Raw genomic sequence first — 25,262 nt, 5'->3', positions numbered from 1 at the left:
AGACTTACTTTATTCATGAAGTAGAATGTGAGTGCCTATGAGAAGTAGAAGACTCACATTTCAGGAGAAATAATTCAAATGAAAGCTAGAATTGAAGCAAAAAATATGTGCTATTGTGCCTTTAATAATTTTAAGACATTGATTTTCTACCTCATTGGCAGTCAAACTCCCAATAAGGCTGTGAGCTGCTTCAGCAAGGGACTGTGTTATATTCCTTTCTATGTCTGTAGCATGTAGCCCAAGATCTGTCATAAAATAGGTACTGAAGGAAGAAACTACCCAAATCGTGGCTAATGTTGTATTGCTGTTACTGAACAAATGGTATTTGTAGTAACATTCAGTGATAGATTTTCTGTTATGAAACAATATCTACTTCCATATTGAAATTTCATATTTTTCTGCTATAGATACACATTTAAATCTTTTTGGAACAAAAATTTTCACATCTTCATCTTGAGAATCATGCCCATTCTATCTCATGTTATCCCTTAAGTATAGAACCAGTTAGTGGATTCCTGCAGAGACTTACAATGTAACTGATTAGGTACCATGAAGCAAGACTATATGGAATTCAACAAGTGGGATTGGAACATTCTTACCTCAAGGCTAAAAAGGAAGGGAAAAAAGTAATTATTCTTTAGTAACGTTGTTAAATTATCAAACATACCTCTTACCTCATGTTTCTATGGTTTTCAAATGATTATATTGCCTTTTATTTGTAAGGAACTCTCGAAGTTGAGACAAGAAATATATTCATCTCATAACCAACCCTCCAGTGGTGGAAGGACAACTATTACCACTAGAAAGTAATGTATTTTTAATGAAATTTGGATATGACTTTGGTTATGTTATAATCCAAGTTATAGCATGTTTAACTGATATATATGCCCCTAGACAGAGTTTGGTGTTTTCTGCTGGCCAATAATTCTACTGAAGAATGAATGTTCACAAAAAGACATAGCTATTATGGTCAATAAAATTCAAGAGCACACTTTTACTGTATTTACAATACAGTAAATACAATGAAAGTGAAAAGCAAATAATTAGTTGTTTAACCAACCATATTAGTCAGGGCTCTTTCAGTTGCACATGCCAGAAACCCAACTTAAACTGGGAATTAGTTAATTCACGTAATTGGGATTGCTTGGTGTCCAGATGGATTTGTGTGATCAAAATATGTCTTCAGAAATCTGTATATCTTTTGGCTCTGCTCTTTCCTGGATAGACGTCATTCTTAGGCAGGGTCTCTCCTCATGTTAGCAGTACGACCATAGCTTACATCTCAACAATTTAGCAAAACCAAATAGAAAGTGACTCTTTATGAATAGTTTCAGCAAAAGTCTGTTTTTGACATTTCACATAAATGGGATAATCAAAATGTGGTCTTTGGTGGCTGAATTCTTTCACTTTGCATGTTTTCAAGATTCATCCATGTTTTAGCATGTGTCAGTACTTCATTGATTTTTGTTATTAAATAATAGTCCATTTTATGGATGTACAACCTTTTATTTATCCATTCAGCAACTGATGGACATTTAGGGGCTGTTTTCAATTTTGAAAAATGCTACTGTAAATATCTGGGTACAAATCTGTGTGGACATATGTGTTCATTTCTTTGAGTATATAAAGAAGAGTAGAATTGCTGAGCACATGGTAACTCTGTTTAACTTTTTGAAGAACTGCTAGACTTTTCCAAAACAGCTGCACCATTTTACATTCCCACCAGTGATGTAAGAGGATTCCAATTTCACTCCATCCTCCCAAACATTTGTTATTGTCCATCTGTTGGATTGTAGCCATTCTAAGGGGTGGGAAGTGGTATCTCATTGCACTCTTGATTTGTAGTTCTCCAATAATTAGTGTTGCATAGTATTTTTTCATGTGCTTACTGAGCATTTGTATATCTTCTTGAAGAAATGACTAAAGTCTTTCTTCATTTTTAAATTGTATTATTTGCTATTTTATTGTTGAATTGCAAGAGATATTTATATATTCTGGATACAAGTCCCTTATCAGAAATAAGATTTGCAAACATTTTCTTCCATTCCATGGATTGTCTTTTCACTATCTTGATTGTATCATTTGTAGCACAAGTTTTTAATTTTGAGAAAGTCCAATACATCTATTTTTTTCTTTACTCACTTGTGCTTTTGGTATCATATGTAAGAAACCATTGACTAATACAAGGTCATTAATATTTACACCCACATTGTCTTCTAAAGAGTTTTATATTTTTATCTATTACATTTAGATTTAGGATCCATTTGAGTTAATTTTTTATATATTGTAAATTAGGTATCCAAGTTCATTCTTGTGCATGGGGATATCCAGTTGTCCCAGACTCATTTATGGAATATGCTATCCTTTCCCCCATTAAATTGACTTGGCATCCTTGTCAATCAAGCTACCATAAATGTAAGGGCAAATATGTAGACTTTCAGTTTCACTCCATTAATCTATTTATCTGTCTTTATGCTAGTACCATACTGTCTTGATTATTATAGCATTTTATTGAAGTTGTGAAAGCAGGAGTGTGAGTCTCTAAACTTTTCTTTTCAAGAAAGCTTTAGCTGTTTGTGGTCTTTTGCTTTTCCATATGGGATTTAGGTTAAGCTTGTTAATTTCTGTTAAAAAAGATCCCACTGGAATTTTTACAGAAAATTCATTGAATATGTAGGACACTTCAGGTATTATTGCCATGTAAACAAAACTGTCTTCTGGTCAATAAGCGTGGGATTCTTTTCAATTTAGATCCTCTTTAATTTCTTTTTCTAAAAATTTTATTGGAGTATAGTCGATTTACAATGTTGTGTTAACATTCAGGTGTACAGCAAAGTGAATCAGTTATACATAAACATATATCCACTCTTTGTTTAGATTCTTTTCCCATACAGGCCAGTACAGAGTACTGAGTAGATTTCCCTGTGCTATACAGTAGGTCCTTATTAGTTATCTATTTTATATATAGTAGTGTGTTTATGTCAATCTCAACCTCCCAATGTATCCCTCCCCCGCTTATCCCCTGGTAACAATGATTGTTTTCTACATCTGTGACTCTACTTCTGTTTTCTAAGTAAGTTCATTTGTACACTTTTTTATAGATTCCACACATAAGCGATATGATATGGTATTTGTCTTTCTGTGTCTGACTTACTTTACTCACTATGACAATCTCTAGGTCCATCCATGTTGCCACAAATGGCATTATTTTGTTATTTTATGCAAGAGTCCACTGTGTATATGTACTGCATCTTCTTTATCCATTCCTCTTTTGATGAACATTTAGGTTGCTTCCATGTCCCAGCTACTGTAACTAGTGATGCAGTGAACACTGTTCTGCATGTATTTTTTGAATTATGGTTTTCTCCAGAAATATGCCCAGGAGTTGGGTTGCTGGGTAATATGGTAGTTCTATTTTTAGTTTTTTAAGGAACCTCCATACTGCTCTCCATAGTGGCTGTACCAATTGACATTCCCAACAACAGTGTAGGAGGGTTGTCCTTTATCCATACCCTCTCCAGCATTTATTGTATGTAAATTTTTTGATGATAGCCATTTTGACTGGTGTGAGGTGAAACCTCATTGTAGTCTTTTTGTTGGTTTTGTTTTGTTTTTACATCTTTAATGGAGTATAATTGCTTTACAATGATGTGTTAGTTTCTGCTTCATAACAAAGTGAATCAGTTATACATATACATATGTTCCCATATCTCTTCCCTCTTGCATCTCCCTCCCTCCCAACTTCCCTATCCCACCCCTCCAGGCGGTCACAAAGCACCGAGCTGCTCTCCATGTGCTATGCGGCTGCTTCCCACTAGCTATCTACCTTACGTTTGGTAGTGTATATATGTCCACGCCTCTCTCTCGCTTTCTCACAGCTTACCCTTCCCCCTCCCCATATCCTCAAGTTCATTCTCTAGTAGGTCCGTGCCTTTATTCCTGTCTTACCCCTAGGTTCTTCATGACATTTTTTTCTTAAATTCCATATATATGTGTTAGCATACAGTATTTGCCTTTCTCTTTCTGACTAACTTCACTCTATATTACAGACTCTAGGTCTATCCACCTCATTACAAATAGCTCAATTTTGTTTCTTTTTATGGCTGAGTAATATTCCATTGTATATATGGGCCACATCTTCTTTATCCATTCATCCAATGATGGACACTTAGGATGTTTCTGTCTCCGGGCTATTGTATATAGAGCTGCAATGAACATTTTGGTACATGACTCTTTTTGAATTATGGTTTTCTCAGGGTATATGCCCAGTAGTGGGATTGCTGGGTCATATGGTAGTTCTACTTGCACTTTTTTAAGGAACCTCCATACTGTTCTCCATAGTGGCTGTACCAATTCACATTCCCACCAGCAGTGCAAGAGTGTTCCCTTTTCTCCACACCCTCTCCAGCATTTATTGTTTCTAGATTTTTTGATGATGGCCATTCTGACTGCTGTGAGATGATATCTCATTGTACTTTTGATTTTCATTTCTCTAATGATTAATGATGTTGAGCATTCTTTCATGTGTTTGTTGGCAGTCTGTATATCTTCTTTGGAGAAATGTCTATTTAGGACCTCTGCCCATTTTTGGATTGGGTTATTTGTTTTTTTTGTTATTGAGCTGCATGTGCTCCTTACAAATTTTGGAGATTAATCCTTTGTCAGTTGCTTCATTTGCAAATATTTTCTCCCATTCTGAGGGCTCTCTTTTGGTCTTGTTTATGGTTTCCTTTGCTGTGCAAAAGCTTTGAAGTTTCATTAGATCCCGTTTGTTTATTTTTCTTTTTATTTCCATTTCTCTAGGAAGTGGGTCATAAAGGATATTGCTGTGATTTATGTCATAGAGTGTCCTGCCTATGTTTTCCTCTAAGTGTTTGATAGTTTCTTGCCTTACATTTAGGTCTTTAATCCATTTTGAGCTTATTTTTGTGTATGGTGTTAGGGAGTGATCAAATCTCATACTTTTACATGTACCTGTCCAGTTTTCCCAGCACCACTTATTGAAGAGGGTGTCCTTTCTCCACTGTACATTCCTGCCTTCTTTATCAAAGATAAGGTGACCATATGTGTGTGGGTTTATCTCTGGGCTTTCTATCCTGCTCCGTTGATCTATATTTCTGTTTTTGTGCCAGTACCATACTTTCTTGATGACTGTACCTTTGTACTATAATCTGAAGGCAGGGAGCCTGATTCCTCCAGTACCGTTTTTCATTCTCAAGATTGCTTTTGCTATTCGGGGTCTTTTGTGTTTCCATACAAATTGTGAAATTTTTTGTTCTAGTCCTGTGAAAAATGCCAATGGTGTTTTGATAGGGATTGCATTGAATGTGTAGATTGCTTTGGGTAGTAGAGTCATTTTCACAATGTTGATTCTTCCAATGCAAGAACATGGTATATCTCTCCATCTATTTGTTTCATATTTAATTTCTTTCATCAGTGTCTTATAATTTTCGGCGTACAGGTCTTCTGTCTCCTTAGGTAGATTTATTCCTAGATATTTTATTCTTTTTGTTGCAATGGTAAATGGGAGTGTTTTCTTGATTTCACTTTCAGATTTTTCATCATTGGTGTATAGGAATGCCAGAGATTTCTGTGCTTTAATTTTGTATCCTGCTACTTTACCAAATTCATTGATTAGTTCTAGTAGTTTCCTGGTAGCACCTTTAGGATTCTCTATGTATAGTATTATGTCATCTGCAAACAGTGACAGATTTACTTCTTTTCTGATTTGGATTCCTTTTATTTCTTTTTCTTCTCTGATTGCTGTGGCTAAAACTTCCAAAACTATATTGAATAAGAGTGGTGAGAATGGGCAACCTTGTCTTGTTCCTGATCTTAGTGGAAATGGTTTCAGTTTTTCACCATTGAGGACGATGTTGGCTGTGGGTTTGTCATATATGGCCTTTATTGTGTTGAAGAAAGTTGCCTCTATGCCTACTTTCTGCAGAGTTTTTATCATAAGTAGGTGTTGAATTTTGTCGAAAGCTTTCTCTGCATCTATTGAGATGATCATATGGTTTTTTTCCTTCAATTTGTTAATATGGTGTATCGCAGTGATTGATTTGCGTATATTGAAGAATCCTTGCATTCCTGGAATAAACCCCACTTGATCATGTTGTATGATCCTTTTAATGTGCTGTTGGATTCTGTTTGCTAGTATTTTGTTGAGGATTTTTGCATCTATATTCATCAGTGATATTGGCCTGTAGTTTTCTTTGTTTGTTACAACCTTGTCTGGTTTTGGTATCAAGGTGATGGTGGCTTCATAGAATGAGTTTGGGAGTGTTCCTCCCTCTGCTGTATTTTGGAAGAGTTTGAGAAGGATAGGTGTTAGCTCTTCTCTAAATGTTTGATAGAATTCGCCTGTGAAGGCATCTTGTCCTGGGCTTTTGTTTGTTGGAAGATTTTTAATCGCAGTTTCAATTTCAGTGCTTGTGATTGGTCTGTTCATATTTTCTATTTCTTCCTGATTCAGTCTTGGCAGGCTGTGTATTTCTAAGAATTTGTCCATTTCTTCCAGGTTGTCCATTTCATTGGCATAGAGTTGCTTGTAGTAATCTCTCATGATCTCTTTTATTTCTGCAGTGTCAGTTGTTACTTCTCCTTTTTCATTTCTAATTCTATTGATTTGAGTCTTCTCCCTTTTTTCCTGATGAGTCTGACTAATGGTTTATCACTTTTGTTTATCTTCTCAAAGTACCAGCTTTTAGTTTTATTGATCTTTGCTATCGTTTCCTTCATTCCTTTATCATTTATTTCTGATTTGATCTTTATGCTTTCTTTCCTTTTGCTGACTTCGGGATTTTTTTTGTTCTTCTTTCTCTAATTGCTTTAGGTGCAAGGTTAGGTTGTTTATTCGAGATGTTTCCTGTTTCTTAAGGTAGGATTGTATTGCTAAATACTTCCCTTGTAGAACTGCTTTTGCTGCATCCCATAGGTTTTGGGTCATCGTGTCTCCATTATCATTTGTTTCTAGGTATTTTTTCATTTCCTCTTTTATTTCTTCAGTGATCACTTCGTTAGTAAGTAGTGTATTGTTTAGCCTCCATGTGTTTGTATTTTTTAGAGATCTTTTCCTGTAATTGATATCTAGTCTCATAGCATGTGATCAGAAAAGATACTTTATACGATTTCAATTTTCTTAAATTTACCAAGGCTTGATTTGTGACACAAGAGATGATCTATCCTTTAGAATGTTCCATGAGTACTTGAGAAAAATGTGTATTCTGTTGTTTTGGATGGAATGTCCTATAAATATCAATTAAGTCCATCTTGTTTAATGTATCATATAAAGCTTGTGTTTCCTTATTTATTTTCATTTTGGATGATCTGTCCATTGGTGTAAGTGGGGTGTTTATGTCCCCTACTATGAATGTGTTACTGTCGATTTCCCCTTTTATTGCTGTTAGTATTTTCCTTATGTATTGAGGTACTCCTATTTTGGGTGCATAAATATTTACAATTGTTATAATATCTTCTTGGATCGATCCCTTGATCATTATGTAGTGTCCTACTTTGTCTCTTCTAATAGTCTTTATTTTAAAGTCTATTTTGTCTGATATGAGAACTGCTACTCCAGCTTTCTTTTTGTTTCCATTTGCTTGGAATAACTTTTTCCATCCCCTTACTTTCAGTCTGTATGTGTGTCTAGGTCTGAAGTGGGTGTCTTGTAGACAGCATATATATGGGTCTTGTGTTTGTATCAATTCAGCCAATCTGTTTCTGTGATGGGAGCATTTAGTCAATTTACATTTAAGGTAATTATGGATACGGATGTTCCTATTCCCATTTTCTTAATTGTTTTGTGTTTGTTATTGTAGGTCTTTTCCTTCTCTTCTGTTTCTTGCCTAGATAAGTTCCTTTAGTATTTGTTGAAAAGCTGGTTTGGTGGTGCTGAACTCTTTCAGCTTTTGCTTGTCTGTAAAGGTTGTAATTTCTCCACCAAATCTGAATGAGATCCTTGCTGGGTAGAGCAGTCTTGGTTGCAGGTTTTTCTCCTTCATCACTTTAAATATATCCTGCCAGTCCCTTTTGGCTTGCAGAGTTTCTGCTGAAAGGTCAGCAGTTAACCTTACGGGGATTCCCTTGTGTGTTATTTGTTGTTTTTCCCTTGCTGCTTTTAATATGTTTTCTTTGTATTTAATTTTTGACAGTTTGACTAATATGTGTCTTGGCATATTTCTCCTTGGATTTATCCTGTATAGCACTCTCTGTGCTTCCTGGACTTGATTAACTATTTCCTTTCCCATTTTAGGGAAGTTTTCAACTATAATCTCTTCAAATATTTTCTCAGTCCCTTTCCTTTTCTCTTAATCTGGAACCCCTATAATTCGAGTGTTGGTGTGTTTAATGTTGCCCCAGAGGTCTCTGAGACTGTCCTCAGTTCTTTTCATTCTTTTATCTTTATTCTGCTCTGCAGTAGTTATTGCCATTATTTTATCTTCCACATCACTTTCCCGTTCTTCTGCCTCAGTTATTCTGCTATTGATCCCATCTAAAGTATTTTTAATTTCATTTATTGTGTTGTTCATCATTGCTTGTTTCATCTTTAGTTCTTCTAGGTCCTTGTTAAATGTTTCTTGCCTTTTGTCTATTGTATTTCCAATATTTTGGATCATCTTTACTATCATTATTCTGAATTCTTTTTCAGGTAGACTGCCTATTTACTCTTCATTTGTTAGGTCTGGTGGGTTTTTATCTTTTTCCTTCAACTGCTGTGTGTTTTTCTGTCTTCTCATTTTGCTTTTCTTACTGTGTTTGGGGTCTCCTTTTTGCAGGCTGCAGGTTCGTAGTTCCCATTGTTTTTAGTGTCTTCCCCCAGTGTCTAAAGTTGGTTCTGTTGGTTGTGTAGGCTTCGTGGTGGAGGGGACTAGTGCCTGTGTTCTGGTGAATGAGGCTCTATCTTGTCTTTCTGGTGGGAAGATCCACGTGTGGTGGTGTGTTTTGGGGTGTCTGTGGACTTATTATGATTTTAGGCAGCTTCTCTGCTAACAGTTAGGGTTGTATTCCTGTCTTGCTAGTTGTTTGGCATAGGGTGTCCAGCACTGTAGCTTGCTGGTTGTTGAGTGAAGCTGGCTGCTGGTGTTGAGATGGATATCTCTGGGAGATTTTCGCTGTTTGATATTATGTGGAGCTGGGAGGTGTCTTGTGGACCAGTGTCCTGAAGTTGGCTTGCGCACCTCAGAGGCACAGCAGTGACTCTTGGCTGCAGCAACAAGAGCCTTACATCCACACTTCTCAGAATAAAAGGGAGAAAAAGTAGAAAGAAAGAATTAGTAGAAGAAGAATGAAAGAAAGAAAGAAAGAAAGAAAGAAAGATAGAAAGAAAGAAAGAAAGAAAGAAAGGAGGGAGGGAGGGAGGGATGGAGGGAGGAGGGAAGGAAGGGAAAAAAGAAAGAAAGAAGACAAAGTAAAATAAAATAAAGTAAGGTAAAATAAAGTTATTAAAATAATTATTAAGAAAAATAATAAATGGACGGATAGAACCCTAGGACAAATGGTGTAAGCAAAGCTATACAGACAAAATCTCACACAGAAGCATACACATACACATTCACAAAAAGAGGAAAAGGGGAAAATATCATAAATCTTGCTCTCAACGTCCACCTCCTCAATTTGGGATGATTCGTTGTCTATTCATGTATTCCACAGATGCAGGGTACATCAAGTTGATTGTGGAGCTTTAATCCGCTGCTTCTGAGGCTGCTGGGAGAGATTTCCTTTTCTGTTCTTTGCTCTCACAACACCCGGGGCTCAACTTTGGATTTGGCCCCACCTCTGCATGTAGGTCGCCAGAGGGCGTCTGTTCTTTGCTCAGACAGGATGGGGTTAAAGGAGCCCTGCTTCAGGGACTCTGCCTCACTCAGGCCGGTGGGGGCGGGTTAGGGAGGGGCACGGAATGCCGGGCGAGCCTGCGCTGCCGCCGGTGTGACATTGCACCAGCCTGAGGCGCACTGTGCATTCTCCCAGGGAAGTTGTCCCTGGATCCTGGGATCCTGGCAGTGGCGGGCTGCACAGGCTCCCTGGAAAGGGGGTGTGGATAGTGACCTGGGCTCACACACAGGCTTCTTGGTGGTGGCAGCAACAGCTTTAGCATCTTATGCCCGTCTCTGGGGTCCGCGTTTTTAGCCGTGGCTCACGCCTGTCTCTGGAGCTCCTTTAAGCAGCACTCTTAATCCCCTCTCCTCACGCACCAGGAAACAAAGAGGGAAGAAAAAGTCTCTTGCCTCTTTGGCAGGTCCAGACTTTTCCCCAGACTCCCTCCTGGCTAGCTGTGGTGAACTAACCCCCTGCAGGCTGTGTTCACGGCGCCAACACCAGTCCTCTCCCGGAGCTCCGACCGAAGCTCGAGCCTCAGCTCCCAGTCGTGCCCACTGGGGCGGGTGGGCAGACAAGCCTCTCGGGCTGCTGAGTGCCAGTCGGCACCAATCCTTTGTGCGGGAATATCCCCACTTTGCCCTCTGCATCCCTGTGGCTGTGCTCTCCTCCGCGGCTCCAAAACTTTCCCCCTCCACCACCCATAGTCTCCGCCCACGAAGGGGCTTCCTAGTGTGTGGAAATGTTTCCTCCTTCACAGCTCCCTCACACTGGTGCAGGTCCCGTCCCTATCCTTTTGTCTCTGTTTATTCTTTTTTCTTTTGCCCTATCCAGGTGTGTGGGGGTTTCTTGTGTTTGGGGAGGTCGGAGGCCTTTTGCCAACATTCAGTAGGTGTTCTGTGGGAGTTGTTCCATGTGTAGATGTATTTCTGGTGTATCTGTGGGGAGGAAGGTGATCTCCACATTTTATTCTTTCGCCATCTTCCTGGAAGTCTCCCTCGTTGTAGTTTTGATTTGCATTTTTCTAATAATTAGCAATGCTAAGTATCTTTTCATGTGCTTTTTGCCCACCTGTATGTCTTCTTTGGAGAAATGTCCATTTAGATTTTCAGCCCATTTTTCGATTGGGTTTTTTTGTTTTTTTGATATTGAGCTTCATGAACTATTTGTATAGTTTGGAGATTAACCCCTTGTGGGTTGCTTCATTTGGAAATATTTTCTCCCACTCTGTGGATTCTCTTTTTGTTTTGTTTATGGCTTCCTTCATTGTGCAAAAGTTTTTAAGTTTAATTAGATCCCATTTGTTTACTTTTGTTTTCACTTTCACTATGCTAGGAGGTGGACTGAAAAACAGTTTGCTGTGCTTCATATCAAAGAGTATTCTACCTATGTTTTATTCTAAGAGTTTTATAGTTTTTGGCCTTACATTTAGGTCTTTAATCCATTTTGAGTTTATTTTTGAGTATGGTGTTAGGGAGTGTTCTAACTTCATTCTTTTACATGTAGCTCTCCAGTTTTCCCAGCACCACTTTTTGAAGAGACTGTTTTTTCTACATTGTATATTCTTGCCTCATTAGTCATAGATTACATGACCATAGGTGTCTGGGTTTATCTCTGGGCTTTCTATCCTGTTCCATTGATCTATATTTCTATTTTGTGCTGGTACCATACTGTCTTGATGACTGTAGCTTTGTAGTATAGTCTGAAATCAGGAAGCCTGATTCCTCTAGCTCTGTTTTTCTGTCTCAGGATTCCTGTGACTATTCATGGTCTTTTCTGTTTCCATACAAATTGTAAAATTTTTTGTTCTACTTCCTTGAAAAATGCCATTGGTAATTTGTTAAGGATTGCATTGAATCTGTAGATTACTTTGGGTAGTATAGTCATTTTCTCAATATTGATTCTTCCAATCTAAGACTATGGTATATCTCCAGCTGTTTGTGTCATCTTTGTTTTCTTTCATCGACATCTTGTAGTTTCCTGAGTACAGGTCTTTTGCCTCCTTTGGTATGTTTATTCCTAGCTATTTTATTGTTTTTGATGTGATGGTAAATGGGATTGTTTCCTTAATTTCTCTTTCTGATCTTTTATTGTTAGTGTATAGGAATGCAAGAGACTTCTGTGTATTTTGTATCCTGCAACTTTTCCAAATTCACTGATTAGCTTTACTAGTTTAATGGTAGAATCTTTAGGATATTTTATGTATATATCATGTCATCTGCAAACAGTGACAGCTTTACTTCTTCTTTTCTGGTATGGATTCTTTTCATTTCTTTTTTCTTCTGTGATTGCTGTGGCTGAAACTCCCAAAACTATGTTGAATAACAGTGGTGAGAGTGGGGAACCCTGTCTTCTTCCTGATCTTAGTGGAAATGGTTTGTTTTTCACTATTGAGAATGATGTTTCCTGTGGGTTTGCCATATATCACCTTTATTATGGTGAGGTAAGTTCCCTCTATGCCTACTTTCTGGAGATTTTTTATCATAAATGGGTGTTGAAATTCGTCAAAAGCTTTTTCTGTATCTATTGAGATTATCATATGTTTTTTATCCTTCAATTTGTTAATACGGTGTATCACATTGATTGATTTGCCTATACTGAAGAATCCTTGTATTCCTGATATAAACCTCACTTGATGATGGTGTATGATCCTTTTAAGGTGCTGTTGGATTCTGTTTGCTAGTATTTTGTTGAGGATTTTTGCATCTATGTTCATCACTAATATTGGCCTGTAGTTTTCTTTCTCTGTGAACTCTTTGTCTGGTTTTGGTATCAGGGTGATGGTGGCCTTGTAGAATGAGTTTGGGAGTTTTCCACCGTCTGATATATTTTGGAAGAGTTTGAGAAGGATAGGTGTTAGCTCTTCGGTAAATGTTTGAAAGAATTCACCTGTGAAGCCATCTGGTCCTGGGCTTCTGTTCATTGGAAGATTTTTTTTTTCTGTACGTGGGCCTCTCACTGTTGTGGCCTCTCACATTGTGGAGCACAGGCTCTGGATGCGCAGGCTCAGCGTCCATGGCTCACGGGCCCAGCCACTCTGTGGCATGTAGGATATTCCCGGACTGGGGCACGAACCTGTGTCCCCTGCATTGGAAGGTGGTCTCCCAATCACTGCACCACCAGGGAAGCCCTGTTGGAAGATTTTTAATCACAGTTTCAATTTCAGTGCTTGTGATTGGTCTGTTTATATTTTCTGTTTCTTCCTGGTTCACTCTGGGAAGATTGTGCTTTTCTAAGAATTTGTCCATTTCTTCCACGTTGTCCTTTTTATTGGCATACACTTGCTTCTAGTAATCTCTTATGATCCTTTGTATTTCTGCAATGTCAGTTGTTACTTCTCCTTTTTCATTTCTAATTCTGTTGATTTGAGTCTTCTACTTTTTTTTCCTTCATGAGTCCAGCTAATGGTTAACAATTTTGTTTATCTTCTCATACAAGCAGCTTTTAGTTTCATTGATCTTTGCTATCGTTTCCTTCATTTCTTTTTCATTTATTTCTGATCTGATCTTTATGATTTCTTTCCTTCTGCTAACTGTGGGGTTATTTTATTCTTTCTCTAATTGCTTTAGGTGTAAGGTTAGGTTGTTTATTTGAGGTGTTTTTTGTTTCTTGAGGTAGGATTTTATTGCTATAAACTTCCCATTTAGAAGTGCTTTTGCTGCATCCCATGAGTTTTGGGTCGTCGTGTTTTCATTATCATTTGTTTTTAGGTATTTTTTGATTTCCTCTTTGATTTCTTCAGTGATCTCTTGGTTATTTAGTAGTGTATTGTTTAGCCTCCATGTATTGGTATTTTTTACAGATTTTTTCCTGTAATTGACATCTAGTTTCATAGTGTTGTGGTCAGAAAACATATTTCATATGATTTCAGTTTTCTTAAATTAACCAAGGCTTGATTTGTGACCAAAGATATGGCCTATCTTGCAGAATGTTCCATGATCACTTGCGAAGAAAGTGTATTCTGTTGTTTTTGGACAGAATGTCCTATAAATATCAATTAAGTCCATCTTGTTTAATGTATCATATAAAGCTTGTGTTTCCTTATTTATTTTCATTTTGGATGATCTGTCCATTGGTGAAAGTGGGGTGTTAATGTCTCCTACTATTATTGTGTTACTGTCAATTTCCCATCTTATGGCTGTTAGCATTTGCCTTAAGTGTTGAGGTGCTCCTATGCTGGGTGCATAAACATTTACAATTGTTATATCTTCTTCTTGGATTGATCCCTTGATCATTATGTAGTGTCCTTCCTTGTCTCTTATAACAGTCTTTATTTTAAAGTCTATTATGTCTGATACGAGAATTTCTACTCCAGCTTTCTTTTGATTTCCATTTGCACAGAATGTCTTTTTCCATTCCCTTACTTTCAGTCTGTATGTGTCCCTAGGTCTGAAGTGGGCCTCTTGTAGACAGCATGTATATGGGTCTTGTTTTTGTATCCATTCAGCCAGTCTATGTCTTTTGGTTGGAGCATTTAATCCATTTATATTTAAGTTAGTTATCGATATGTATGTTACTATTACCATTTTCTAAATTGTTTTGGGTTTGTTATTGTAGGTCTTTTCCTTCTCTTGTGTTTCCTGCCTAGAGAAGTTCCTTTAGCGTTTGTTGTAAAGCTGGTTTGGTGGTGCTGAATTCTCTTAGCTTTTTCTTGTCTCTGAATGTTTTAATTTCTCTTTCGAATCTGCATGAGATCTTTGCTGGGTCAAGTAATCTTGGTTGTAGATTTTTCCCTTTCATCACTTTAAGTATGTCCTTCCAGTCCCTTCTGGCTTGCAGAGTTTCTGCTGAAAGATCAGCTGTTAGCCTTATGGGGATTCCCTTGTATGTTATTTGTTGCTTTTCCCTTGCTGCTTTTAATATTTTTTCTTTGTATTTAATTTTTGATAGTTTGAATACTGTGTGTCTTGGCATGTTTCTCCTTGGATATTTTCTGTATGGGACTCTCTGCGCTTCCTGGACTTGATTGTTTCCTTTCCCATATTAGGGAAGTTTTCAACTATAATCTCTACAAATATTTTCTCAGTCCATTTCTTTTTCTCTTCTTCTGCGACCCCTATAATTCACATGTTGGTGTGTTTAATGTCCCTGAGGTCTCTGAGACTGTCCTCTATTCTTTTCATTCCTTTTTCTTTTTTCTGCTCTGTGGTTGTTATTTCCATTATTTTATCTTCCAGGTCACTTATCCATTCTTCTGCCTCAGTTATTCTGCTGTTAATTCTTCTAGAGAATTTTTAATTTCATTTATTGTGTTGTTCATCATTGTTTGCTTGCTCTTTCGTTCTTCTAGGTCCTTGTTGAATGTTTCTTGTATTTTCTCCATTGTACTTGCAAGATTTTGGATCATCTTTCCTATCATTACTCTGAATTCTTTTTCAGGTAGACTGCCTATTTCCTCTTCATTTGTTTGGTCTGGTGGGTTTTTACCTTGCTCCTTCATCTGCTTTGTGTTTCTCTGTCTTCTCATTTTGCTTAACCGGATGTGTTTGGGGTCTCCTTTTTGCAGGCTGCAGGTTCATAGTTCCCTTTGTTTTTGGTGTCTGCCCCCAGTGGGTAAGGTTGGTTCAATGGGTTGTGTAGGCTTCCTGGTGGAGGGGACTGGTGCTGTGTTCTAGTGGCTGAGGCTAGATCTTTTCTTTCTGGTGGGAAGGACTATGTCCAGTGGTGTGTTTTGCGGTGTGTGTGAACTTTTTATGATTTTAGGCAGCTTCTCTTCTAGTGGGTGGTGCTGTGTTCCTGTCTTACTGGTTGTTTTGCATGGGGTGTCCAGCACTGGAGCTTCCTGGTCATTGAGAGAAACTTTGTCTTAGCATTGAGATGGAAATCAGTGGGAGAACTCTTGCTGATTGATCTTATGAGGAGCTCTTAGGTCTCTGGTGGACCATTGTCCTGAACTCGGCTCTCCCAACTCAGAAGCTCAGGTCTGACACCCGGCCAGAGAACCAAGACCCTGTCAGCCACACAGCTCAGAAGAAAAGTGAGAAAAGAAAAAAGAAAAAAAAAACCCTAAAGTTATTAAAGTAAAAAAAATTTTTAAAAATATTATTATAATAAAATTAAGTAATTAATAAAAAGAAGGAAGACAGCAACTAAACCAATAAACTAATCCACCAATTATAAGAAGTGCTAGAAACTATAGTAAAAAACAACAGACTAACAGAACCCTAGGAGAAATGGTAAAAGCAAACCTATACAGACAAAATCACACAAAGGAGCATATACATACACATTCACAAAAATGGAAAAGGGAAAAAACAAACAAACAAAATACATATATATATATATAAGGAAGAGAGAAACCAAATCAATAAACGAATCTACCAATGGTAATAAGCTCTAAATACTAAACTAAGATAAACATAATACTAGAAACAAATTAGACGTAGAAAGAAAACCCCAATTCTATAGTTGCTCCCAAAGTCCACTACCTCAGTTTTGGGAGGATTCATTGTCTATTCAGGTGTTCCACTGATGCAGGGTACATCAAGTTGATTGTGGAGATTTAATCCGCTGCTCCTGAGGCTGCTGGGAGAAATTTCCCTTTCTCTTCTTTGTTCACAGAGCTCCTGGGATTCTGCTTTGGAGTTGGCCCCACCTCTGCATGTAGGTCACCCTCTGGCATCTGTTGTTTGCCCAGGCAGGGTGGGCTTAAAGGATCAGGTGATTAGGGGGCTCTGGCTCACTCAGGCCAGGGGGTGGGAGGGGTACAGAATGCAGGGCGAGCCTGTGGTGACAGAGGCCCGCAGTGACATTGCCACAGCCTGAGGTGTGCTGTGTGTTCTCTTGAGGAAGTTGTCCCTGGATCACAGGACCCTAGCAGTGGCGGGCTGCACAGCCTCCTGGGATGGGTGGTGTAGATAGTGACTTGTGCTTGCACACAGGATTCTTGGTGCCTGCAGCAGCAGTGTTAGCGTTTCATGCCTGTCTGTGATGTATGCACTGATAACTGAGGCTCACACCAGTCTCTGAAGCTCGTTTAGGCGGTGCTCTGAATCCTCTCTCCTCACACACCCTTTTGGGAAGTCTGAGGTCTTCTGCCAGTGTTCAGTAGGTGTTGTGTAGGAGTTGTTTCACATGTAGATGTATTTTTGATGTATTTGTGGGGAGGAAGGTGTTCTCCACGTTTTACTCCTCTGCCCTCTTAAAGGTCCTCTGCCTCTAGTGTATTTTTATTTTCATTATTGTGTTGTTCAGCTCTGTTTGTTCTTTAGTTTTTCTAGGTGTTTGTTAAACTTTTCTTGTATCTTCTCGATCCATGCCTCCATTCTTTTTCTGTGATCTTGGATCATCTTTACTATCATTACTTTGAATACTTTTTTAGACAGATTGCTTATCTCCTCTTCATCTAGTTGTTCTTGTAGGTTTTTTTCTTGTTCTTTTGCCTGCAACATATTTCTTTGTCATCTCATTTTGTCAGACTTATTCTGTTTGTGGTCTCCTTTTCACAGGCTGTAGGATTGTACTTCCTCTTGCTTCTGTTGTCTGCCGCCTGGTGGGTGAGGTTGGTCCATTGGCTTTTGCTGTTATCCCGTTGGTAAGGTGTTTGATTGGTGTTGTGGTGATCAGAGCCTGCCCTGGATATTGAGAGGACCTCCCCTTTGCTCCCAGTGGCTGTTACTGCCCTGTGAGGGGTGGGGTCTTCTCTATTTGTTGGAGTAGAGGTCCCTAGATCTTTTTCTTTGCTGTGATTCTGATCTGCGGTGTGATGTGAAGTATGTGGGATTGGAGGACTCCCACTGAGAGAGAAGCTAATGAGTGTTCCTCCTCTGGAGGTGTTCACTGTGAATGTGCTCTGTTGTGTCCCCTTTCATCCGTTGTGTGGACTCACAAAGTACACTGTTGTTGGCACTGCTCTTGGTCCCACCTTAACTGTGGGTATGCCAGCAATTGGCCCTGGTGACTCTCAGGCATTCTTTTCACCCAGTCACTGGCACAGATCCACTGAGGTCAGTTCCTAGGACTGCAGCATTCATTCACCTGGACCTGCCATGGGAGCTATGGAGGCTGCTCAGACTCTGGTCTGGCACATTCCCCATGTGTACATGCCCACAAATCCCACAGCTACTAGTGCCATATCCATCCAAGTGCAGGAGTTCTTGTTGTCCTTTTGGATGTTTCACAGGTGCTGAATTTAGGAAGCCATCAGCAGAGGTGTAACTCCACAGTTCGTCCAGCTCCGAGGAGAGATTTCAGCTCTTCTTCCTTAGTCACACAACCCCTGGCTCTCAGTGGTGGTTTCAGCCCCTACTCTGGGTGGATTTCCTAGTGGTGGGAGCTATCCCTCTCCTTCTGGGACAGTGGGGCAGGTCCGGACACCCACTGTCAGATTTCCCTGTAGCGAGAGCTATCCACATGCTCCCTGGATAGTGGGGCAGGTCCTGGCACCCGCTGATGAATTTCCTAGTAGTGAGAGGTTTCTGTGTGCTCCTGGGACAGTGGGTGAAGTCCTAGCACATGCTGACAGTCCCAGCACCCACTGGTGGATTTCCTTGTAGTGAGAGCTATCAGGGCACTCCTGAGACAGTCAGATGGGTTCCAGTGTCTGCCTGTGGGTCTGGAAGAGGTGGCCAGTGCCTGCCTCTGGAGACCAAGATGGAGGTGGTGACTCACGTCCACCCTGAGAACTCCTCTAGGCAGTGTCCTGTTGACTGGGAGCACTCATAGGGAAAGAAGCTTGTGGTCACATCCCTCTCCTCATGCACCTCCCAATAATGGTGCCTTGTTTCTCTGGTTGGCCAAGGTTTCTTCATGGTATACCTTCAGTTGCCACTGCCTGACCTCTTCAGGCTGCTTCCACACCTAACCCTGGTCCTCTCCCTGGGACCGAACTTCAGAGTCTGAGCTTAAGCACCCAACTCCCACCCTCACCAACAGAGGAGTGTTTCAGATTGGGGAGTGCAGGGTGGCAGTTCCAGCCCTCTGTGCAGGTTACTCTCCATTTTGCCTTACACGAACTGGTTGTTTGCTCTCCCCTCTTAGGCTCCAAAACTCCCCCTTCATCCAGTCTGATCTCTCCACTGGTGAGCAGACTTTCCAAGGTGCGGGAATTTTTCTTCTTTCCCAGTTCCCTCCCTGTCCTGATTCCTTTTTTTTTTCCTTTTGTCTTATCAGGTTATGTGGAGGTTTTCTTGTCTTTTCGGAAGTTTGAGGTCTTCTGTCAGCTCTGTTTTGTAGTTTGTGTCTCTCGAGGAATTGGTGCATGTCATCTAAGTTATCAAGTTTTCTTGGCATAAAATTGTCATAATACTCCTTTATTATGTTTTCAAGACAAAGTATCTCCTTTAAAATTTTAAAAATTGAGATATAATTAACTTATAACATTATTTTAGTTTTGGATGTACAAAATAATGATTCACTATGTGTATACTGCTAAATGATCACCACAATAAGTCTAGTTAACACCCGTCACCATCCATAATTACAAATTTTTTTCTTGTGATGAGAACGTTTTAAGATCTAATCTTTTAGCAACTTTCAATTATCCAATACAGTATTATTAACTATAGTCACCACACTGTTCATTACATCCCCAGGACTTATTTATTTTATAACTGGAAGTTTGTACTTTTTGATCACTTTCACCCATTTTGCCCACTCTCACCCCCCACCTCTAGCAACCATCAATATATTCTCTTTATCTATGAGTTCATTTGTTTTAGATTCCATGTATAAGTGAGAGAATATGGTATTTGTCTTTCTCTCTCTGACTTATTTCACTTTGTTTAATGCACTCAAGGTCCGTCCATGCTGTCATAAATGGTAGGATTTCCTTCATTTTTGGCTGAATAATATTCTAGTGTGGGGCGGGGTGGTGGTGGGATGAATTGGGAGATTGGGATTGACATATATACACTAATATGTATAAAATAGATAACTAACAAGAACCGGCTGTATTTTTTAAAAATAAACATAAAATTTTTAAAAAACTAAAAAGAATATTCCAGTATGTGTGTAAATATATGTATATATATATTATACATTTATTACATATATAATATTTTATTTATCCATTCTAATATTGATGGACACTTACATTGATTCCATGTCTTGACTATTGTAAATAATGCCACAGTGAACATGAGGGTGTAGATATATTATAGTGTTTTCATTTCCTCTTGATAAATACCCAGAAGTGACATTGCTGGATCATATGCTAGTTCTATTTTTAATTTTTTAAGGACTCTCCATACTGTTCTCCATAGTGGCTGCACCAGTTTGCATTTGCACCAACAGTGCACAAGTGTTCCCTTTTCTCCACATCTTGCCAACACTTGCTATTTCTTGTCTTATTGATAATAGCCGTTCTAAGACATGTGTGAGGTGATAGCTTCTCTTTCTTAATATCAGTTAATTGTGTGCTCTTTCTTTGCTAACTAGTCTGCTTAGAACTATATCAATTTTAGTGATATTTTAAATGTTCTTTCATTATTGTTTTTATCTATTTTATTGGCTTATTGGGTATATTACTTTCTTATAATTGGTATAAGTTTCAAAGTATTCCTTTTTATCTTATCACAGTCTATCTTCAAATAATATACCTCATCACATGTAGCATACAAACTTTATGGTAGTATACTTCCATTTCCCCTTCATGATTTTTTGCTATTTTTTTCATTTATATGTACTTTTTTTTAGTCCAAATTTTTTTATTGAGGTATAGTTGATCTACAATATTAAATAAGTTTTAAGTACACTATGTAGTGATTCACAATTTTAAAGTATATTCTATTTTTAGTTACTATAAAGTATTGGCTATATTCCCTGTTTTGTACAATATACCCTTACAGCTTATTTCATTTTATTTTTTTAACATCTTTAATGGAATATAATTGCTTTACAATGGTGTGTTAGTTTCTGCTGTATAACAAAGTGAATCAGCTATACATAAACATATATCTCTATATCTCCTCCCTCTTGCATCTCCCTCCTATCCTCCCTATCCCACCCCTCTAGGTGGATACAAAGCACCAAGCTGATCTCCCTGTGCTATGTGGCTGCTTCCTACTAGCTATCTATTTTACATTTGGTAGTGTATATATGTCCATGCCACTCTCTCACTTCGTCTCAGCTGACCCTTCCCCCTCCCCGTGTCCTCAAGTCCATTCTCTACCTCTGCATCTTTATTCCTGTTCTGCTCCTAGGTTCTTCAGTACAATTTTTTTTTAGATTCCATATATATGTGTTAGCATACGGTATTTGTTTTCCTCTTTCTGACTTACTTTGTATGACAGACTCTACGTCCATCCACCTCACTACAAATAACTCAATTTCGTTTCTTTTTATGGCTGAGTAATATCCCATTGAATATACATGCCACATCTTCTTTATCCATTCATCTGTCGATGGACACTTAGGTTGCTTCCATGTCCTGGCTATTGTAAACAGAGCTGCAATGAACATTGTGATACATGACTCTTTTTGAATTATGGTTTTCTTGGTGTATATGCCCAGTAGTGGGATTGCTGGGTCGTATGGTAGCTCTATTTTTAGTTTTTAAGGAACCTCCATACTTTTCTTCATAGTGGCTGTATCAATTTACATTCCCAACAACAGTGCAAGAGTGTTCCCTTTTCTCCACACCCTCTCCAGCATTTATTGTTTGTAGATTATTTTGATGATGGCCATTCTGACTGGTGTGAGGTGATACCTCATTGTAGTTTTGATTTGCATTTCTCAAATGATTAGTGACGTTGAGCATCCTTTCATGTGTTTGTTGGCAATCATCTGTATATCTTTGGAGAAATGTCTATTTAGGTCGTCTGCCCATTTTTGGATTGGGTTGTTTGTTTTTTGAAATTGAGCTGCATGAGCTGCTTTTAAATATTGGAGATTAATCCTTTGTCAGTTGCTTCATTAGCAAATATTTTCTCCCATTCTGAGGGTTGTCTTTTGGTGTTATGTTTTCCTTTGCTGTGCAAAAGCTTTGAAGTTTCATTAGGTCCCATTTGTTTATTTTTGTTTTTATTTCCATTTCTCTAGGTGGTGGGTCAAAAAAGATCTTGCTGTGATGTATGGCATAGAATGTTCTGCCTATGTTTTCCTCTAAGAATTTTATAGTGTCTGGCCTTACCTTTAGGTCTTTAATCCATTTTGAGTTTATTGTTGTGTATGGTGTTAAGGAGTGTTCTAATTTCATTCTTTTACATGTACTGTCCAGTTTTCCCAGCACCACTTATTGAAGAGGCTGTCTTTTCTCCATTGTATATTATTGCCTCCTTTATCAATGATAAGGCCACATATGTGTGGGTTCATATCTGGGCTTTCTATCTTGTTCCATTGATCTATCTTTCTGTTTTTGTGCCAGTACCATACTGTCTTGATGACTGTAGCTTTGTAGTATAGTCTGAAGTCAGGGAGCCTGATTCGTCCAGCTCCGTTTTTCTGTCTCAAGATTCCTTTGGTTATTTGGGATCTTTTGTGTTTCCATACAAATTGTGAAATATTTTGTTCTAGTTCTGTGAAAAATGCCATTGGTAATTTTTCTCACTACTAAGGTGATAGTCTTTTGTAGTATTTGCCTGATGCCCTCTGGTATTAGGAGGTCTTTCCATTCTGGTTAGTGGAACACAAATTGGAGTTCCCTTTACTATGTGAACTCCAGGAATTTGAAGAGTGCTCTTTTTCAGTGCTTCTTTCCCTAGCCTCAGTAGCTTTTTCACAAGCCTATACTGATCAGTGCTCACCAAAGGACTTGTGGGGAAACTCTCTACAGATCCCATGACCTCTCTCCAACTATGTAGCTCTCTCCTGTCTGGTATTCTGCTCCACATATTCTGACTCCAGGCCATGAGCTAGGCACTTGTAGTGCTCATGTCATTTGCTTCCCTTCTCTGGGATCACTGTATTGTGCAGCCAGTGGTCCATTATTGCCAGAAGCAAAAGTACTTCCCTCTTACTCTCTTGAAAATAGCCGTAGTAAATCTTTGTACCACTGAGAGGTGATTTTCTTTTTAGAAAGAGTTAAAAGTCATTCAAAGCCAAATTAATTAAATAAGGAGGATCAAACTAGGAGTGACTAAAAAGTAATGAGAGTTATTTTCTTGTCCAGCTTGTAAACTAACTTTTTTTTTCTATATAGGTACAGGTCACAATATCCTATCTTAGGCCTCCTGTATGATGACTATGAATATATACCACCAGGTAGTGACACACAGACTATTGTGATTGAGAAAATAGAAGACAAATGGACTTGTGTAAGTTCACTTGGGCATTTTTCGAGTATATAATTAGGGAGAAAAAAATCCTAAGGCCATTGTGTTGTGTTAGCAGAGTTTCTCAACCTCAGCACTATTAACATTTTGGGCTGGATAATTTGATGTGGGGGGACTTCCCTGCACATTGTAGGACATTCTAAAATGATGTAGAATCTCACTTTTAACACTATGAAAATGACAGTCTTTGTCTTGTTATGTTAAAAACTTCTTAGGTACTGAAAGCAGGTAAAACTAATCCATGGTTATTAAAGTCAGGAAGTGGTTGGTTATCCTCAAGGTCGGGTACTGATTGGAAGGAAACAAAAGGAGGACTACTGGGGTACTAATAATATGCTGTTTCTTGATCTGAGTGATAGTTGCATATACATGTTCAGTTTGGGAAAATTCATTTAGTTGTACACCTATATGTGCACTTTTCCTATGTTTATTATACTTCAATAAAAGTCTTAAAATGCTTAAGTATATCATGATGAGCAACAGATAAATGTATGTCAATCAATTATTCTGTACAACCTTTTGAGGAAATTTTTAAATGTAGATTTATCATTAATAAAATACTACAGATGTATAACTAATAAATTACTACAGATGTAGTTAATAAAATTAAATATCTGTTAAATAACTCACTTTAAAAAAATTATCTTTTGGTTGAACAAGCTCAAATATTTGAATAAACCAAAAAATTCAGAAAGTTGATAGCTCTGAAGCACTTCTCTGACTACAATAAAGCCATCAATCTTGTATACATGATTATCTATCATCACTGAAAGCAACCAACACTTAGTAATCCTAAGATAAAAATTTAAGCTTTGAAATATATTGTGCTTCTTAGGTCATTAATTAGTTGAGAATTATTTATTACTAATTATTAATTGACAAAGGGTGCTTTGTGGCCCAAGAACCAGTTGAGCAACAAGAGAAAGTCAGCATAGGATTTAAAATTTGTCACTCAAAGTTTATTTGATTCTGAAATTTAATACTGAGAAGCAATTGCTGCTACTAACCACATGTGTCTCAGAGGTGGCATCAATGTGAAGACCTACCAAATAAAGGGTCTACAGAATAATAGTCATTACTTCTCCTTTCATTAACAGCATACAGCAATGAACATCAAACTCAATATCTGAAGGAACTAGATACTGATAGCAAATTCAAAATATATTTAAGTAAATTCACAGATGATAGATCTGTACTTATTAACAGAGACTTTTGGACATATTTAACTTCTAACTATGACACCAAGGAGTAAATCTACTCACATCTCCCTCCCTTGTGCTTAAAATCATTTGAAACATATACTTTGGCTAAAGTCAGACAAACCATTGTTTCATTGAATATACATATAAAAACTGCCCAAACTGTGCCATACATTTCCCTTGGTATTATTCATATCAATTTAAATCATTTTTACAACTGTGTGCATACAATTACAATGTTTTAAATTAATTATAACCCATTCTAAACTGACTTTTTTTTTCTTTTCTAGCCGTGAATGAATCTCCAACTCAAAGGAAATTTTTTTGTCTTCATTAGTACTTTGTTATTTTTCCATAACTAAAGCCAATCAATATTTTGAACCAAGCTACTACCCAGGAAGTCTAATGGAATTAATTAGATATACAGATGAGAGTTTCTCCAACCATTTATAAGGCCTGAATCCTTTCTATCACATTTTTGTATTCAGTATAGCAACACACCACTTTTTTTTTAACATCTTTATTGGAGTATAATTGCTTTACAAGGGACACCACTTTTAAAACTCAATTACAGGCACTGTAGGACTTAATCCACTATTTTTCAATAGGGTGCTTCCTAGACACTGAATTAACTTTGTTGGGGTAGAGATTTTACAAGTTATTCCATTAGAAGATTTTTCTATGATATTAGATGTGCAATTTAGCTACAAGAGTAAATACTGTGTTTTAACAACAACAAAAAGCAATACTATTGAATTAAAAACAACAGTTTAGTGCATGGTATATACAGCATATATTTGCTTTTCTCACATTAGACTTTGTGAATAAAAGAGGTGATTTATTACATGCTATTCATACCTCTTGGAGACAGAACTAAATCAAAGGTGATGATTAATTTCATTTAGCAGGGAAGTGGGAAGCGTATTTTTTAAAATACCTAAATCCACTAAATTGTACATTATGCTATTATGGTTCTAAGTACATATCAGTAGCTTGGCAAATCTGTTCTTTTGAAGCATATCATCCCCAAATGAGC

The 25,262-nt window shown here is 37.9% G+C and overlaps 1 protein-coding gene across 1 annotated transcript in view; it reads left to right on the top strand.

Moving 5' to 3' along the window:
• Positions 1-24,522, top strand: part of POF1B (POF1B actin binding protein) — a gene marked incomplete at both ends in the record, with an annotated part of 100,400 nt that extends 75,878 nt beyond the window's left edge. Inside the window, 4 exons of the mRNA XM_082646847.1 lie at positions 724-806; positions 16,378-16,419; positions 22,895-23,009; positions 24,517-24,522. Of these exons, the coding sequence (XP_082502973.1) occupies positions 724-806; positions 16,378-16,419; positions 22,895-23,009; positions 24,517-24,522 (246 nt within the window). The remainder of the gene's footprint in view (positions 1-723; positions 807-16,377; positions 16,420-22,894; positions 23,010-24,516) is intronic.
• Between the last annotated feature and the right edge of the window lie 740 nt (positions 24,523-25,262).

Source organism: Grampus griseus (genome assembly GCF_964374135.1).
Source record: "Grampus griseus genome assembly, chromosome: X".
Lineage (NCBI taxonomy): Eukaryota > Metazoa > Chordata > Mammalia > Artiodactyla > Delphinidae > Grampus > Grampus griseus.
The sequence above is the reverse complement of the archived record's forward strand: the minus strand, read 5'-3'. Positions and strand labels throughout refer to the sequence as shown.